A 19,489-nucleotide genomic window follows, 5' to 3' on the forward strand; every position below is an offset into this window, starting at 1 on the left:
ACCCTTCTTGTCCATCAGCCACATGAAGAAGAAGCAGGGCGCGAAGCCGATGGGCCCCCAGAAGACGAGCAGGGCGATGTCCCAGCCGCTGAAGCCGAAGGCCAGGCGGGCCGAGTTCTGGATGGGGCCCCAGGTGTTCCACAGCAGGCCCTGCGCGAAGCCCAGCAGCGAGAAGAGCAGCAGCACCAGCCACCGCCGCCCGTAGACGCGACCGGCCGCCGGGGCCAGCAGCCGGACCGGCACCGCCACCGGCCCCGCCGGGCCCCCCGCAGCCCCCCGCGGCTGCTGCAGCTGCTGGGGCCGCCGCCGCTGCTGCTGCTGCTGCTGCTGGGGCGGCGGCGGGGGCAGCAGGGGCTGCCGCTCCTCCGCGCTGCTCCAGCCTAAGCCCATCTGCCGGGGCGCTGGCGGCGGCCCGCCGGGGAGGAGGGCGCGGGGCCGGGGGCAGGGACGAGCCGTACTCGGAGCCCCGAGCGCGGCGGCGCTGCCCCGGCCCGGCACAGCCGCATGCGCGGTCGGGGAAGGGCCGGCGGCCGCCTCCTTCCTCCGCCGCCGAGGGGAGGAGGGAAGCGGAGCCGGGGAGGCACGGCCGGGCCCGGAACAAAATGGCCGGGGCGGAGAGCGGCGGTCCCGCCGCGCCGGGTAGGTGCCCGCCGGCCCCGGGCGTGCTGCCCGCCGGCGGTCCCGGGGCGGGCGGGAGGTCGTGTCGCCGTCACCGCTTGCGCCTCCCCGACGGCGCCTTACCGGGAGGAAAACACCGGGTTTAGTGAATTTCCCCGGCGGGGAGGTGCGGTGCTGCGCGGCTGCTCTGCCTCGGTTCCGGGCGTGCTGCGGGGCCCCGGGGCGCCGCGTGCCCCCCGGCCACGAAACGCGGCGGTGTGGCTGGAGGGCGAGCCCTCAGCTCGCCTCTCGGTGTCTTCAGCTCACCTCGGTGGGGTTTGTATGAAGCACCCCAGTTCCTCAGCCTGTTTACGGTAGGAGTTCCAGGGAGATAAACTGAGCCTTAATTTCTGAGGGGGTTGACTATTTCGGAGTGTGTTAGCAGGAAGCTAGGCCTCCTACCCTGAACCATCCTTTCCAATCTTAACAGCATCTTCAGCATCCCCTCTGCAACGTCCCACCTCGGGTGTGATCCCGTTACCTGGTCACCTGCAGTTACAGAGGACAGGGCTGGACTGGCCCCTTAGTGCTAGAAGTGCCTTTACTCAGTGAGATGCTACAGCAGAGCTTGTCCATGTTATGTCAGGTTCGAAGAGGGCTCTCTTCCAGAAGTGTCCCTTAAAGTCTAAAAATGGTTGGGATGGATGCAGCGCACCTAAATGTGGTGTCTACCTAACAGGTGTCAGAATGGCTTTGTAATGAGGTGGGTAAAAATCAGCTGTGGTCTGAATTGGAGGGGAAAAAAAAAACAGGATTCAATTACAGCCTGCACGTAAATCCATTTTAAAAGAATTCAGATGAATTCTGAATCATGTGGGCTACACTAGGCTCATTAGAAACTATTATCATTTAAATAGATTGAAGTATATATTCATTTCATTAGCTTGTATGAGTATTTATCTGTATATCTACCATCTGCACTTGTCATAAAATTAATGGCTCATATGCTGCACAATGCTTCATCTTCCTTGAAAAAATACGTATTTCAGTTTGGCTCGCTTAGGAATTCTGTCACAAAGATTGGAAGCTGGTCTGATAAATGCCTGTGTGCTTAATTGGGAAGAGCTAAATAGCGGGATCCACAAGGGCTGGTTTTAGATGCAGTGTTAATGTAATTCTGTTGATACATTGGGCAGCGCATGACTGAAATTCAAACACGATGCCCAATCCACAGTTTTGCAGCCAAAACTACACACTCCCCTGAAATTTCCCCCCCAAAACATACGGACATCGCATATTGTTTAGCCCACACAGCTCTGTTTGCTAGACAGAGGCTCAGATTAGGAGTTGCAAGCACTCAGGGTGGAAAAAGGAAGTTTATACCAACGGAAATAATCAGAAATATGATCAAGAAGAAAATGAGGTTTTGTCTAGAAAATTTCAATATCTTCTTCAGGAAAAATAAAATTCATGCACAAATAAATATCAGAGGGATGTACAGATAGTAAAGTAAAACTTCAGCTTGCCATGTAGAACTGTGGTGAAAAAAATAGAGTAAAAATATTGGACAAGATTCAGACTTGATCATGACCGATGTGTATTCTGTTAATGCTTTTTTTTTTTCCAAGTAAGATTAATTCCCTGTTTTGCTTGGTCTTCTTTATACATTACCACCTCCGTATGGCTTAGTCCGTGCCAAAATGTTCTTTCAATTTGAAACGGCTATGTTACTTCTATAATTTTAATTGATTTGGTGGCATTGTGCCAAAGACAAAGTGCTGTCATTTGAAAAAGTAAACAAAGTGAAAAAATGTTTCTCTCTTTGAACATTTTTCAGTTAACTGTAGTAATTGCAGGGCTTTCTTGGTTATTCTAGTAGCAAGAAACTAATCCAATAATAAGGCAGGTGGTGCTTTGCAGTGTCCTTTAACTGCAAAACTTGCCTCTTGATACGTGCATGGTAAAATGGAAACTTCAGTAAAATTCTTCAATATGCAGGTCACTTCATCATGTGAGAGTTTTAAAGATATTTTGGCACATGCAAGGGCCAGCAGGAGAGAGAATTTTCTGAGAAACAGTGACAAAAAAAGATTAAAATAGACTTGGAAAATCTAGGTTTATTTACTATTGACTTAATTATGATTTGAATAATTTATTTTAACTGCTTGTTTCTAAATCACTCCATCTTCTTCATAGCTTCCCAACCCATATGCAGATCTTTCAGTCACGGCCTGACCTTTTCTATTCCGGCTATTTAATTAACACAATGTAATATTCTGTGTGAATTATTCTTGTTTGCAGGATATGGTACCATTTAAATTTGTTAATGTAAAGGAGCAGTACATTGTTGATAAACTGTTGGAAACCAAATTAGCTTTATCTTGCAGCTAGCTGATTGCATTATTTCACTCATGGGTATAATACTTCTCTAAATATGCTAATTTCACTCTTTTCTCCGTGTGGTGACATTTTTACTGTTCTCATTACTGACATTTGTAATATGTGGGGTGGGGAAATCTTTTCTTGCTTTAACCTCATTATAATGTAGCTAAAGAGATTTGAATATTATCAGATGAAGCGCACATACATTCTGGCAAGTGGAAAGGTTATTTTGTCTCCTGGCCCAGAACCTTAATGCCTATAACTGGACTTGCACAGACTATGGTGCCTAGATCCAAAACAGTGATATAGAAGCCCTTCCAGTTATCAATCACACAGCCACGAGAGCATATCTGTTGGTTAGGTGCCTCCATTTCAAACCTGAAAGCTTTCAAGTTGGTTGCATCTCCGTATGCATGCCTGCCTGCCTATATCCCTGCTAAAACCCTCTGGAATTCCTCCTAGGAGTTGGTGGCCTCGCGCTTTGATAGACTAGTAGTGACGGATAAAAATTGTTTGGCTGAAACTGTTAGTGCTGCCAACTGCTCATCCCATCCCTGAGACAGCCCGGGCTGATCCATTATTGAGTTGGCACCTAGACTGCGCTGTTTTAAGCTTGGCTTATGAAGATAAACTGAAGGCTTTGACGGGTTTGTTGTAACCCTGGGGCATCTGGAGAGCCTGATTCAGCTTAAACGCACCTATGGTGAAACGGCTGAGTTGAGCAGTTAGAGGATTATCCCCCCGTGATGGAACCTCCAACTCCTAGGGCGTTAGCAAGTGCCATTTGCTCTCTCCGGTCATCGGGTTTTTGACAGATCAGCTCCCCATGTGACTTTTTTTCAGAGCGATTAGGAGAATTTCAGCATCCCCTTGTTTCTGATGCCTGTCTCCCAAAACAACGCCTAGCATTATGTGTGCAGTCTGGTTCTTTCTTGTTTCAGCTCATATCTTCCAGCCTGACAAGTGGCAGTTGATTGCAAAGGCTAGAAGCATTTTGGCACAAAACGGGCAGGATCCTACATTCGTTTAAAGATTCAAAAGTGATGTTTAGACTGTTTTGAATATTCCCTCCAGCATCCAATAAAAGGCATGTTTCCCAAAGGTTTCCCTCAACTGCTAGACTTCAGTCGGAGTTGTGACAGTATAGTTTCAGAGTTCTCATACACAGCACCAGTGTAGCAGAGAGATGTAATGGTTTTCCTTACACCCTCTGTCCTTGCACAACACCTAGGAAGAGGTGTGAGCAAATCCTGTCCTTCCCTTATCTAGTTTTGACATTCCCTTCTTTCTAGTTACGCAGGAACACGTTCAGGATCTCCTCTGTTTTCAGCCTGTTTTGGGCATTTTCCAGTCTGCATTCTGTACCTTTCAGCTTCTTTCTCACCTTTCTCTTTAACTGAGAGGAAGATAGACTTCTAGTTCTACAGTCATACAATGGTTCCCTTGTACTTTGGGCTGAAAAAGGCTTTACAGTACTTCCTCATGTTTTTTTTGTTGTTGTTGTTGTTTTTTTTCCTACTATCAAAAAGAAAGGAAAATATGGAGACTTTCAACTTATGAAAGCTGAACAGTTTTATTTTTAAAATCAAATATCAATAGTGTCCAGCAGACAGTCATTTATACCTTTTGATCACAGGCTGTGTATGCCCACGTTGCATGGTGACCATTGTACAGGAGATGATTTTGTGGTTTGTGGTTAGCCAGAGCCCACGGCAGGGTCCCTGAGGGAGATGCTGGGCAGCTCTGTTTTTTCGTGTGGATTCTTCCTCTGTGGTTGGTTAATGAAAGATGTAGGGAATACAGGTTGAAAATCTGTGTCAGTCTCCTTGGGTCTTGATCTGCCTCAGTCTTGATCTCATTGTCTGATGCCAGCAAGAAAAGCTAGTCATTTGCTCTGGTACTGGTCTGTGCATTGTGTCTCTGGTGAATGATCAGACTTTGTCATTGTTCTCCTATTGTCTTACATTGGAGCAGCAAGGAATAACGTAATCATTGCCCAGATGTAATGATCTGAGCGTTAGGGCACTTCTGTATACAAAATGCTGTGTGTCTGGCTGGTCACACACGGCTATCATACAATAGGTGTGCTGTGATACCCCTAACAGCAGCTTGTTGTGGTAGTTGTGAAAAATCACAGCCTCCTTGCATAGAAACTGTACAAACTGTTTCTTTTATGTTGAATATTTATATTAAGAATCAAAACTAATGTTATTGCAATGTTAAGATTGAACATTACATTACAAGAGCTTGGTGATTCAGATTTTTGTGAACTGTATTAGGTCAAATTATCCTTAGCCCTACATTGCATTAAAGCAGGATTTTATTTCCCTTATGTGAACCCCAAGATTGAAAACAAAACAAAGCACTGAAAATAGTTTTTCACAGACCAATTTCCCCTTCATTTCTGGCAACAAGTACATTGTCAGTGTGTTGCTGCATGAGGATATTCGTGAAGGTAAATAGCAACTTAAAAGTTAAGCTGACTTCTGCTTGCTGAAAGAAATAATGTAAACAGATGTAAGAACAGACATGGTTTTTGCTTAGTCTTACTATAATAATGGCAATCCCAGAATCTAATACTCTGATTGTGCACATCAGTAATTGTGCACTTGAGAAACTTTTCTGGAGGTTCACATGGTGAGTCTTTGCAGTTTCTTTTAATTTTAGTTTTTAATTTGCAGTTTCTTTTAATTTAAATTTAATAATTTATGCGATTCAAAAATGTTACTTTTATTCTTTTAAAGTATAATTTCACTTTGACAATTATAACTCTAAAAAACTCAATTTGGGCATTAATCAAAATATGTATCCAGTGTATTATAATAATGAACAAAGCCATGTATAACTCCATCATCACCCCTTTGTAGGTCAAATTCAAAAGGCTCATTTGTGTTATTGACTATTTACTACAGTAGCTTATGGGAAAAACATATTTTTAGAATACTATTGACTATTACTATTTACTACAATAGCTTATGGAAAAATGGTGTATTTTAGATTTAGAGTCTTCTGTTGCTGTCGCTTTGAAGTTCACGTCAATCGAGTTGGCAGCATAGGACAACAATAAAGTCCTAGATGGTTACAGTTTGTGACTGAATTTTGTGCAGGGCGTTCATCAATTACATAGTCATGCATATATATTTACTACTAACAAAGAACAGGAAAAGAAATAGAAATACAGTTTATTTACAACATGAACAAATTAGGTTTTTTCTTAGAAATATAGATGCTAGTTCTCTGATGTGCCAATTCCTTTACTTTCAATGAAAACATTATATTCAGTTTTGTATTAAATTTCCCATGTATTAGGAAGGTTGTGAAAAATGTATATGAGTGCTGGTGAGGTAGTGGGAAGGATTGGGTTTGCTAGTACATTTCCCCAGCAGCAGGTGAGCGTAATTTACATGCCAAACAGACAGAAGGGTGGAATTGTAGCAGCCTAGCTTAAGAAAGAAGGCTTCCCTGTTGGATAAACTCTTTTATATCCTGATGGAAGGCTTTGTTCAAAGACCATAGTCTTTTCCTTCAAAAGAAAATGAAATTCAATTTATCTGACAAGTGCTGCAGTCTCATGTTTCACTGTGCTTTCAGCAATTCTGCCAACAGGGCATATACAAAGTTCATTGGAAATACATTTAATATCATTTGTCTCAATTGTACATATCCCAGTTTTCCTGGTTTTGGAGATAGGAAGGAGAAGGGAAAATTTGAAATGCCAAGAGATGCAGGCAGGATTTACAAGGTCAATTTGGGAAAGGAAGGCATTTTTTCTACTAGAAGAGACCAGAAGTGCTAATAGCTCGACGTTCATTTTTTTAGCTGAAGACAGATACAGCTGCTTTCTGGAAGTGCAGTACAGGATGGCAGCAGGACAAGCAAAGGGCAGAAGCTGGCGAGGAGTTCTGGACTAGCTTTCTAAGAAGAGCCCTAGGGGATTTTGGAAGGAGTTCCATAAATTTATGCATGATCTTGGGGTGCGAGGTCCCTCCCAGTGTTATATTCAGTGTTCTGCCTCTTACTCCACCCCCTAAGAAGTCTGATAGCTATTTCCTTATTTTTTTATTTTAAGGACAGTTTGAGGTTTGAAGGCATAGCCCATGCTCTTATCTTTGTGTCTTGGGTCACTCAGGCTTACTCTTAACTGTGAGATGCTGCGGCAGGACTGCTAAGTGTGTGCACACACCACTTGCCTTTTGGTCCCAAAATTCTCCTGGGAAGGACAGCCTGATTCTTTTATTTTTTCCTCCTCCGTCAACAGTAGCAGACACTGAGGGCAAGGAAGGGCGTGCTTACTATTTCAGGCTGCTGGAAGAAGCTTTAGGTGCCAGTTTTACCAGTGTAGAAGCACGTTTAACAGGTCTGTCCTGAGAGGCTCCATGTAACAGCTAACTATCCTCCAGTAGCCAAAATATCTATGCAAATCTAGTTTAGATGCCTGTAGGCTATGCTGTATCTGCAGTGGTGTCATACCCAGAGTCAAAAATAATAGTAACAGCAATAAGTGGTCAGGCGGACATACCTAGATGTTCATACAGTGTGTCCTGAAAACTACCTGGATATAAATAGATGCATTCTGTTTGCCCAGAGTAGGCTGATTATAGTGCGTAACCTTGTAATCACATGCAGATTATTTAATTATTATTTTTTTAATTTACAGAGTTAATGTACCGAGAAATCATTAAGTCTGACCTCCAAACCAAGTCGCTTCTTTTTGGTTTGGGGAGTTTCACCATCCCTTGTTCCTTCTTCCCCACTCCTGGCTGTGGATATTTAAGATTATGGAGGTTAGCTGATTTTTTGAGTGGCTTGACTGCTCTGTATTAGCCTATTCGATGCCATTGTTTCTTTTAACTTCTTATACATTATACTCCTTTTAAAAAAAGAAATAAGGATGAGAAAGCATTACAGATTTACAAGAAAAACAAATTGACAATGCTTCTTCCAAATATGTTATTGGGATTTCCTTGTACTCCCTCTTTTAGAAAATAATTTTAATACCACTCAATTAAACCTCATATTTAAGCAGCAGGGTGTTTTGGCAGAAGCCAACTACCACTCACTAATGAACTCCTGTAATTTGCTAAATTATTTTAAATGAATGAGAGTACATTTAGCTTTTTAATGACAGTACATTTAACTTCTGAACAACTTTGATCAAGTCACTTTTCTTCAGACTGCCTGCTGAGCTAAACTCTTTATTCCCAAACCCCATTCAGTTACTCTGAAAAATTGTTAATTGGAAACAAAAAAATTATTTTTTTCTTTTAGAAGCACAAGGTCTACTGGAGACTACTTAGCAAATTCATCCCTATTCTTTTACCTGCCCTCAGTGCTGAAGTCTGGCCGAGTCTTCGTTTTTGGCAACACTTCATGTAAAGATGACTGGAGAGCTTAGTTTTTTTAATTGGAAGATCTCTATTTCACACTGTTGCCTTTCTAAAGAACACCTAGGTTTTTCACCAATTATTTAGGTTGTCACAGTTACAAAATTTGAATTAAAACTTGGTCAGTTTTTCAGTTCCTGGTTGGATTCTATACATGCCTTGTATGAAGTCAAAACATGAGACAAATTATTCCTGTTTCCTTTTGTACTGTGAAGCCACATCATTTGTTGAGCCTGATGGAAAGAACTAATTTAATAGTATTAATTTTCTCTCTTGGATCAAGTACAAGTGAGAAAATGAAGACTCCAACAGAGTTTTTTTCTTTTCAAAAGGAATATGCATTTCTGTCCTCTCCTGCTACCTGATTTCCCTCAGGAGTTTGATCTCTAACGCCCTGGATATGCCAAGGACTTTTTGTTTCTTTGCTACACCTTTTATTTATACACATTTTACTTATACACACCAGTGTCCAAACTCTGTGCCCTAGTAAATGCTATAAAATCTCAGGTTTTGCCTAGGAGCAATTACCATCAATTTCAGATGAGGAAATACTGAGAAGGAAGAGTCCAGCTTGTGAGGTCTTCACGAAGCTGTGATAACAATAACTAAGGAAAACATTATTTTAGGTTGCCTTTTTTTTCTGCTAATATCTCTTCCAAGAGATATCTGTCTTCAGATATTTCCCTTATCTTTTATCACTCATATAGTATATAGTTCTTTCAGAAATCTGTGTGAATCATCAGCGGAGATCTCCAAATTACCAAAATATCTATTTGATGCAGTACATGATAGTTACCTTTCATTGTGTGCCTTTTCAGTCACTGCCATTTAGATATGCATGACAAATATTATGGGGAATGAATTATGTTTAACTGGCTGTAGTTCTCACCAAGGAATACATAAAACTGAATCAAGACGCTTAAAGATTCTTTTCACAAAATTGGCAAGAATTCCCATTTGTCTTTTCCAAAAAAGTAGTGTTCATTTATCTAATGCTTTAAATTGTCTAAAATGTCTCAAACTCCACTGCTGATTATATCAGCAGTGTATGTGTTGTATGCAATTATTTTATCTATATCAGGAAAAGATAAACACTCATTTAACAATGATTTTAATACCATTTGAGGATAGGAATGATTAACATCAGTCTGAGAAACAGACTGTCCTCTTTCATTGTTTCTAAATTTTATAGGGAAATAGGTTCAGAACTGAATCGAGTGTGGAGACATGACAAAAACCTCCGGCTAATGTTCAGTAGTGTAGAGGCTATTTAGTTAAATTGTGTTGTGTTTTTTTATTTGGCACTTATGCAAACTCTCCCAATAGCTTGAGCTGTGAGCTCCCCACTGAATATTCACTGTGGTTAAAACCACACCTTTCAAAAGCACAATATGCATGTGGAAATCACATCAGTAAGCCACACAGAATCAACAGTTGAGTTGGCTTTAGTGAGCCTTCCTGTCTCTCCCAGTAAAATTTCTGCTTTTATAGAGAACATCCCAACTACTGACTGAAGTTACAGGATGAATCCAAGGTTTTGCAGTAAAACTTAGCTTTAGAAAATCCTCCAAAAAATATTTCTGTGGATTTAGGTCCTTTAAAATAATTAAATGTACTGCCTTTAAAACAAAAGCAATTGAGCAGTGGAAAGGACAGCCACGTGGTGATAAACTTAGCCTAAACGGGAATAATTTCATTTTAACAAGCTAAAAGATATGCAAGGCCAGCCAGTTCCTGTACCGTGAACGCCGGCTGTGTGCAATATTACAATTGCACCGGTTGAAGATCGAAGTCATATAAATCCCTCTGGGAGTGCTCAGGTCTGGACTGAGCCTCACGTTCAGTCTTTGAGCAATATCACTGTGAAGAAAAACACACTGAGCTTTGTCCTCCTGCCCTGCCTGGCACCAGCTCCCTGTGGCCTCAGTGGCACGTGCAGTTGTGCCTGCTCGTGGTGGCTCTGCCGTCGCTGGACGAGCTGCCTCCAGGTGTGCTCACCTATCACTGCAAAACCCCCAGAGGCTCTTTCTGTGGGTGCTGAGGGCCATATGGTATGGCATACGGTCCCTGTGCGGCCTCCTTATGTCCTGGCTGCGTGAGTTGCTGGAGTGCGAGACTGAAGGCCGAGTGTTGTAGACGGCTCTGTCGCAGCAACACCATCCTGTCAAGCGCTGCTCCGCGGCTGAGAGGGAATGTGGAAAACAACCCAAACCCCAAACTCCCTCCTCTCATCTGCCCGGAGAATTGGAAGCTGTTTTTTAAATTTTATGTTCTGTGGAGATAAAATATCAGAGGTCTTTGGTTTTAAAGCTTTAAGCTGGAGTTGCCTGTCACCAGGCGTGAAAGGCATGTGCGGGATCCTGTTGGTCCTGCCATTCACACCTCAGCATTCCTACATTTAGTTCTGTTACAAACAATCCCAAGGAACCTTCCTCAGCAACTCTTGCTCCCGGTGCTTCTTCCCCTGTTGGAGAAGCCCTCTGGGCTGCTGGCTGTGGGGCTTGCTGGCTCTCCACACCCGTCCTCCCACCTGCACACACTGAGGGGAGCAGGGGCACCGGGTGTTAAGGGGACTTTTCTTGTCCTGTATTTGTTTAACCCGTTGTGCACGCTAGACCATATTTTGACCCCTAAATAGTGTGAGTGAATAGGTTTGTTTGTTCTAAACAAGTCATGGGGAACCTGGCATATTTAATCAGTATGTTAAATGTTAGACATAATATGGATACAGATTCCGCAGGAGTTAACTTCAGTAGAGGTTACAATAACGAATGGAATTTTTTATGATCCACATTTGTAGTCCACTGCTTCAGCTCTATGGAACTGTTTTTTTTTAAACAGGTTTTCTTTCTCAATATGTCCCTAAAGAAAAGTTGTTCTAAAAGTGCTGAGTTTATTCAAGTTGCCTGCACATCAGCCTGACAGTTTCAGTGGGCCATATAACTCTCTGAGCAGCAAAGGACTAAATTGAAATCTTGAATTAGCATAGTTCTTGGATTGACACAATTTTCTAAAATTCTGTAGATGAAATATTAAAACTTTAAAAATACCTGCTGCTTTTGGTTGCGCTGCAATTTCTTGGTTTAAATTAAATGCATAGGAACCTGGTTTGCCATCTCTGACAACACTCTATTTGCGGAAAGAATTCTCTACAGAAAGACTGTTACTAGAAAAATGTATGTTCTCTAAACTCTGGACATTATTTATAATTTTTTTTATTGATAGCCTAATTCTAAAGCATTTGGCTACAGTGCTTTACTGCCAATTACAAGTTAAAATTCTAAGTGTATGCCTATTTATTTATTTATTTATTTTACATTTTACGTGCTAATCACTGTTTTAAACTGTAATTTAGTGTAGGAATGTTCTTCCAGTATTTGTACTAGAAGTGTTACATAAAATTTTTTACAAGTGTGATACATGAAAAAATCAACTATAAACAGATGAAGTATTAGTTCTTAATATTTCCCCTGCTGTGGGAGATTATAGATAGCACTTCATGTATCATAACTCATTTCTTCACTGCTCTTTTTTTTCTTTACACAGGTGAAGATGTCAAACCATTTACTCCTGAGACAGCCAAGGAAATTGTGATGTCTCTACAGCAACCTGCAGTCTTCTGTAATATGGTTGGCAACTGGCCAGCCCTGCACTGGAATGTGAAATACCTTTCTGCAGTGTTGGATGGAAAGACAATAGAGTTTAGAATAGGATCGAAGACAATGGATTTAGGTGAGACTGAGATGGACTGGTGATATACTTCACAACTCTTTTTTTTTAGGTTGCACAGTTCTCTGTCTCTCTGTTATCATTGTTCAGTCTCTAATGTCTTACTTTCATCATAGTCTTTGTTTTTAGGACAGTAGATTTGGCCAACGGTGGAACTCAAGTGCTTATTTGTAGTAGTAGGTCTGGTAGGTAAAACTAACATAAGAATCAAGAGTCTCAGTTTCCTTTCCTTGCTTTGTAGGGTATGTGGTTGGTCCTTGTCTTTTACATGATTCAAATGTTCAGACAGACTCAGCTTCTACATCCACAAACCTTAGTGTGTTAAAAAATTAGCTGATTAACCAGTCTATCCTCTTTTTTCACCTGTAGAATTGAGATAATTCTCCTTCCTCCCAGAGGCTTTATAAGACTCTGGTAGGGTTTTTCTTTTTTTAAAAAACCTTTAAGAACCTGTGATGTAAGACGCTGTAAAGTATAAACCATTATTAAAATCACCTGATGGCCAGTAGAATAATTTCACCTCTAACCTTCCAGATTGACTCAGAGATCTAGGAACACATGATGGAAAAAAGGCAAGCCATCTGTAGCTACACAATGCTAGCCAAGATGTATCTATGGACAGAGTTTCAGACCAGAGTGGGAAGATACAAGACCTGCGTGCATCAAAATGGCAATCTACTAGTGACTTTAGAGGTTATTCATTGGTTTATTCATATGTATGAATATCTTCTGAATATGTTCTGCATATCCTCTGCCCTCCCAACTACATACCAAAATACAGTTTGCCATGTGCTTCTCCCTTTTGCCTAAAATATCTTCTCTCCTTTCAATCTCTTCTTTTTCTCTAGACCAGTCAACTACAGCTTTAAAAAAAAATGCTTAGTGTAAGTCAGGTTGTTCTAGACCCCTTCTGGCTGTTATTTGTGTACTCTTCTAAGCTTCAGCAGTTGGACCACCTCTTTCTTGGAGTGTAGGGTCTGCACAGAGACTCAGAAGAGGCTCTGACAGTTCCTATAAAAGTGGTAGGATTACATCATGTTATATCACTTACAACATTGTGTGAAATTTGCTTTCTTCACAGCATCATGACAATATTATTTCATGTTCAATTTGTTGCAAGAGAGGTGATGAAACGGAAGTGTTAGAGGGGGAATGCTTGGCATTTTAGGATTTCAAAGCATATTACCAGCTTGGATTAATGATCTTTTTGTCATCCCTGGTAAAGCAGGTGTTGTATGTCTGCTTCCTACAGATGTGATAACTGTCTTGTAGAATTAATATGTTGGTACAAGTTTCCACAGCAGTGTCACTATACTACAGTGCAGCATCAGCCAGTTCTTGCACAACACATGAAGGGCACTCTCTTGCCCACAGGGAAGAAGGTAGAGGTTGTGTATATATGACATTTTCCTTGACACCTTGATAATGTACCTCAGTTCTAATATGCAGGGCTTGCCAGCACAGGTAAAAGGATAGTTTGGGTCCTAGCCTCCATTAAATTAGTAGGCATTTTTGAGAGCCAAATGGGTATTCCAACTGGGAAACTTCAGATGGGACTCATGGAGTGTTATGTGGATAAGTGGTGGATTGATGCTGCCAGTTAAGTAGATAAGACTTACCTCTTAACAATAACTTGTAGTCACTAGGGATATGGAGTGGGCTTAAACTGGAATTTGCATCTTGAAGTTGCATCTATCTGTATTTTACTTTTTCCTAAAGACATCAATCTCCAGGCAGCAATCAGTTTGTCTCCAGGAACTTCCATTGTATGCTAATGTGAGCTAGAAGTGTCTTCAGGAAGATGGTTAGAGCTGTCAGGGGTTATATTATAACTGAATGAGACTTGTGTTGCTATAAAAGATTTGCATTGTTAAGGATATATTAGTGAAGCCATTAGCCAAGCTATCCCAGAGTCTGAAATAATGTAATACATTTCATGTGCCACTGTCATTTGGAAAATGGTTGATCTCACTCTTGCGTGCTTCACGGTTTTTCAACGAGGGCCTCTCTTTCTTATCATTGCTTATGCTAACTTTCCCTGATGAAATGGAAGCAGCAGTGTGGTTAGAGAAAGCAACAGGAGAATACAACTAAAATACTATTGGCCTCTATGAATACTCATCCAATGTTAACATTAGATTGCCTGAAGACTAGACTAGTCTGGCACTGAGTTGGGGATGTGCAGGAAGGAAACTCCTCTTGTCAGTGTATTTTCATGTCACTCCGAAATGACTGCTTCAGAGCTTCTGAGATTATTTAAGCTACTGGGTTCAACTGGAAAATCCTAAACCATTTGAAACCTCTTGCTATGACAACTTGCCATCTTTCTTTGGTACCACATCTGCAGCTTGTGGGGAGATTCCCAAACTAAAGATTCCTTAATATAAAAAAGTGAGAACTGCTGATGGGACAACTCAGTGGGAGTTTCTTGGATTTTGTATTTGCTTTTCTTGCTAGTTTGGAACTTCCTGAGGCATTCAGATCTGGAAAGTATATTTGGCAGATGAAACATGGGAGCTAGCAGTATTGTTTGTGTGAATTATTTGTACATGCCTAAGTGTATGTGTTTGGTAGTATTTTGTCTTATTACACAAGTTAAACAGAATGTGTCTGTTAAAGGAAAAAATGCAATCAGAGGATTAAAAATTGACAGAGATAAGATACCTCTAGAGAGTACCAACATTCATTACAAGAGCAATGAAGGTGCAATTAATCAGGAAATCTGTACCTATCTACTTCCAGCCACGCTAGAAGATTTATTTTTCTGAGGTGGGTTAAAGGGTGGGCAGCAGCTACTGAAGTTGAGTTTCTGGCAGAGAAAATGCAGCAGTATAACCTATCTATCTGATGGCCACCTGGAGCATACCAGCATGTACAAAGGAAGAAGAAAGCTGACTCAAAAAAGACTTTTTTATACAGACTTCTCCTTTTGATCATTTATCTGGTTGTGTATTAAAATGAATAAACAAAGAGTTTACTGTGAAGAATCTGGAGAGTGCAAGAGGTTGTCATGCTGATCAGCTGTGTGTCATGAGATCTTGGGAGGAATTTGTTCTCAGAGATGCTGTAGTGGAGCTGATCCTGTCAGATACACTAGAAAAGGGCTGCAACTTGGACATCTGCCCAAGAGGTTTTACCAGTAAAGACAGTGGAAGAATTCAAGCCTCTGAGATTTAATATAGAGGGGACTGCGAGGGTGGTTATAGACCCCACTGCTGAATAGAAAGCTGAGAGTATGGTACAAACACCGTAGGCTGAATAAATGTCACACAAAGCTGAGAGTTGGATTAGTACTGGAGTTGGATGTGGGAGGTCAATTTTTTGGTTTATGAGTGTACCTGTGCTTTGTTATAATGTTAAATTGTTACTCCTTGCTTGGATTATATAAATAATTTTAATTCCCCAGCAGTTCTGAATGGATATTTGGTTTTCTTTTACATTTAAAGAAGTGGAGGAGACATTTCACTTCCATTTGTACTTGCATTTTAGGATATCTTCTAAGGCTATTATCCCTTTTTATTTTCCTTAGTATACATTGCAGATACTCCCCGAGTAGAAAAGAACTTGACATCTGACAGGACTAGACCTTAACTAAGGAGGAGCTGCTGTTGTGCAAAAAGCACTCCATCGCTCCTTCCATTTTCAATCTGTGGCATTAGGTGGGTGAGAAGACTGTCATGCCTCCAGATGTCATGTCATCAGACAGCATTGGTAACTTGTTTTAGACTTCTGTGGCTTTAACTACAATTTATTAATTACAAAACATCTTCAGTTTTTAGTCATTAAGTATTAGAAAACTGGTTAATAATGTTTTTGCATTCAGCTGCCCTTTGCTACCGTTTTCACCTGAGTTGCAGTCTACAAATCCATATAAACAATCTGTCTAGATTGCCCAAATACTGTTTTTTTTTTTATTGCTATTTATTTTTCCCTAAGCACACACATTTTGGCACTGAACTAGCTATAAATTAAACCAAGAACATTGCCCTGAAGAGACTGTATCCTTGAAGATAGTATTGCCATTCATAGCTGGATTTTTTGAAATAAAGCTCAGTGTAATACTTTGTGAGCTAGAAAGAGCATATTTCTTGCCTTTAAAATACTTGCCTCCTGAGTTATCTACAAAAATAGTCAGTGTCTCGAGCACTCTTTTTTTCTCATCAAAATAATGTAGATATTGAGCCAACTTCAATAGTGCTTGTATCTTTTATCTAATTTTTCCATCAGACCATCTTTTAGTAAAATGATATGCATTGCATTAATGACGGGAGAGAGCATTGAACTGCAACACGGAGAGGGAATCGGATATAGGGTTTTTTTGGTTATTGCAGGTGATTTATATGTCTTGCATGCAGTTCTTAGGTTAGGGAGCCCTTACAGTGCAGAGACCCAGGTTACATATTGCTGAATATTGGGGCTTATCTGGCATTTTTTAGTTAATGTATTTGATAGTGAGGGGAAGGAAAACTGCTACCTAGGATGCTACAACGTAGAATGACAAAATGATGGTTATAAAGGTTTACAAAAGCGGTTTTTCCACCCAAGGGGAATAAGAACAAATGTATGAGACTGTATGGGAATGGCTGTGATAAGAAAATGAGAGCAGTAAAGAACGAAGAGCTGCTGCTGCTGCGCAACAGTGAAAGGATCCCCTTTTTGAACAGCTCTGTGCAAGTTACACAAGGTTAAATTGCAGCTCCATCATTGTCATTCATGCAGGCTGCAGTAATTTTTTCCTCAGTAGTGACTACAGTACAGTAATTTTATTATTTATTTAAAAGTTGGATAAGTCTCTTTGAAGCTGACGCAATTAGCAGCTGTGCGAAATGAAGATCTCTGATAACCAGAAGGAAAGCCTACTGTGGTGTGGGCTATCTTGTAGGCCTGCCAAGTGACCTGACCTTGAGCTGAAAGGTTTTATCAGTCAGCATGACCAAAGCACAATGGAAGCAAAATACTGCTGGTAAACTTTTTTTTTTTTTTTGGTCTGGCAAGAAGCACCTCAATATGCTTTTTTCAGTCCCATATGAAAAATAGGGACATATGTATTTTAAATGGATCATTGATGTGTGTGGCTCCATACTTTGCTTCCTATGCATTACTGCTCTGATTTAGTCACGCTTTAAGTGGGAAAGGGAAAGATGAACATGTCCATCTACAGAAATCCATGGAGACAAAATAAAGGGTACACAAATACTCGTGTGTACATTTGCAGCTCGCTTTTAAGAAGAGAGACCGTGCAAAAGAGTCTTAAGTTGCTTAGGGAACTTGAGTGTATTAGTGAGTTACCATGTTTAACGGTGCCTTGCACGTGAGCAGCAGTAACTGTTGGTGTGCTTTTACCTCACAGCAAGTTCATGGTAACAGCCTTTCACTTAAACCTTAATGAAAAAGCAATAATCTCAGACACTAATCATGAGTTAGTGATGAGAAGCATTTCACTGACCGGAGTCAGTCCACCTAGTCCCACTTTGTATTTCATGTTGCATTTACACAGGGAGGATTACTGTTTTTACTGGTTATGTACTCATTGCTCACGTAGTACTTGGCTTTTCTTTTGTTGCTCTAGTTCCCCAGTTTGAAACCAGGTGTAGCTATGTGAAAGCTACACTTGAAGAGTTTTTGGCTTGGAGCAGCGGACAACCTTCTTGTCTCTCTGGACCATTCAGTTGTTTCGAGTACTCCAAATATTGGGCTTATGCTGACTACAAGTACATTGCCAGGGTATTCGAAGACAAGGCGGAAATTTTCCAGGTAAAGCATTCATATTATCTCTTACTAGCTTAATCATTGCAAATTACCTAGTGTAGCTTCTGCGATCCCCTTTGCCCATTTTAAAAAAAAAAAATTGAAATGAAAGCTGTTGGTTCTCAGGCTAGTGCCATATGGCAGCCGGCCAAATTTCTGGGTCTCCTTATATGCCTAAAAACAACGCTGTATGTAACAAAAACAACTGCCAGCTTGGCAGCACTCCCCATTTAGCCGTGCATCATTCTGTGACTGGAGGGAGGACTTTGAGAGCAGGCTCGGGGAGCCATAATCAAACGTGCGACCGCTGCTGCCGAACATCTTCCCTGCACCTCTGCTGAATGCATGGAAGCGAGGAAGGAAAAGGGTGATGAGATGACAGGCGGGCCTGGCATGTTGTGAATTCTGAGTCTGCAGGATTACTATACCTTGATTGTCCATAGAGGCAGTAAAAAGAAATGAAGTAACCTGTCCATGGAAGTACATAATCTGGGGTAGTTTCCTTAGGACACCTAACTGGAATATTTTCTTTCACTTTTCCTGTGGGTAGATTGGTTCATCTACATTCCAGCTACTAATCCTTGCAAATTGTAAGAGGGCAAAATTAAGGATAGCTATACAAAGTTGTATTTTATCAAAAGAGATGAAGAAAGGATAGTAAATGAAGCCTTATTCATTTCTATGCTTTCAAATGTGAAGATGGAATCATAATTCTCTGCAAACACTGTATCATTGGGATGACAAGGAGCCCAAACTGATAAGCCCCTTCAAATTAATTATTTTCTCAGAAAGTGTTTCCCATGCTCCTTATATATTTTTTATTCTTTTATACCAGCAAAATCAGTATTTTTCAGTACTGTCTTTTTTCAGACTGTCTCATTTTCCTTTGTTCTGTGGTTGGGCAGCAAGGTTTGGGCATGGGGACCACTTTGCCTTTCCTTTTCCCCTCCCTCCTGGAGCACACTGAACACACTGGGTATTGTTCTTCAAACTCATTTTGGAGCTCCAGGCATGTTTCAGGGTCCCCCAGATTTGAGTGACTTCATCTGTCTGTGGTCCTTCCTTGGCCTTCTCTTTCTGCCTCAACAGACAGCATTTTCCTCTGTTTTGTGGCACAAGACCACGAGGATAATAGCAGCTCAGAAGACCTGAATAGCCTGCTGCTTCGTTCGGTCAATAAAAGCACAGTCAAAGGAAAAAAACATTTTCCTACCTCCTTCTTCCCCTTGCCCCCATTCAAGTACAAAATTGAGGCTCCAGGAATTGCATATCTGTGCAGGTATCACGCCACAACCTCATCACCTGACCTGTAACAAGCAACAGATTGTACTGTAATTTTAGAATAGACACACGTAATGGTTATGCCACGGATTTTTTTTAAGCAGAATCTGGGAAGGAAAAAATCGATGGTGTTATGCAAGCAAATATGGTATATGTCATCTGCTGATTTTACAGGCATGGGAGTGAAATACATCAGTCAGTTCCAGACTCATGGATTTTGAAACACTGCTACACAATTTATACAAGCCAAAAGAATTCTTTGTAGAAATTCTCTTCCACTCTTGTGTGAATTTGATGATAACCCCTTTTTTCATTTTAGATTTTATTTAGATTTACGTAAGGTGACTTGAAGGGGAAAAGAAGGCCAA

The 19,489-nt window shown here is 41.1% G+C and overlaps 2 protein-coding genes across 5 annotated transcripts in view; one reads left to right on the top strand and one right to left on the bottom strand.

Annotated features, from left to right (window-relative positions):
* Positions 1-390, bottom strand: part of SLC49A4 (solute carrier family 49 member 4) — a gene marked incomplete at its 5' end in the record, with an annotated part of 62,553 nt that extends 62,163 nt beyond the window's left edge. For both annotated transcript variants that reach the window (XM_080601353.1, XM_080601354.1), the window contains one exon: positions 3-390. In XM_080601353.1, coding sequence (XP_080457479.1) covers positions 3-390 — 388 coding nt within the window. The remainder of the gene's footprint in view (positions 1-2) is intronic.
* A 115-nt stretch (positions 391-505) lies between these two features.
* Positions 506-19,489, top strand: part of HSPBAP1 (HSPB1 associated protein 1) — a 35,436-nt gene continuing 16,452 nt past the window's right edge. The window contains exons 1-3 of one of the 3 annotated variants that reach the window (XM_080601355.1): positions 506-639; positions 11,910-12,095; positions 17,662-17,846. In XM_080601355.1, the coding sequence (XP_080457481.1) occupies positions 603-639; positions 11,910-12,095; positions 17,662-17,846 (408 nt within the window). In that variant the 5' untranslated portion in view covers positions 506-602. Of the gene's footprint in view, positions 640-816; positions 972-1,167; positions 1,361-11,909; positions 12,096-17,661; positions 17,847-19,489 lie in introns of those variants that run through there. The other 2 variants (XM_080601356.1, XM_080601357.1) reach the window with 2 other exon arrangements.

The sequence above is a fragment of the Anser brachyrhynchus genome, assembly GCF_964034855.1.
Source record: "Anser brachyrhynchus genome assembly, chromosome: 7".
NCBI lineage: Eukaryota > Metazoa > Chordata > Aves > Anseriformes > Anatidae > Anser > Anser brachyrhynchus.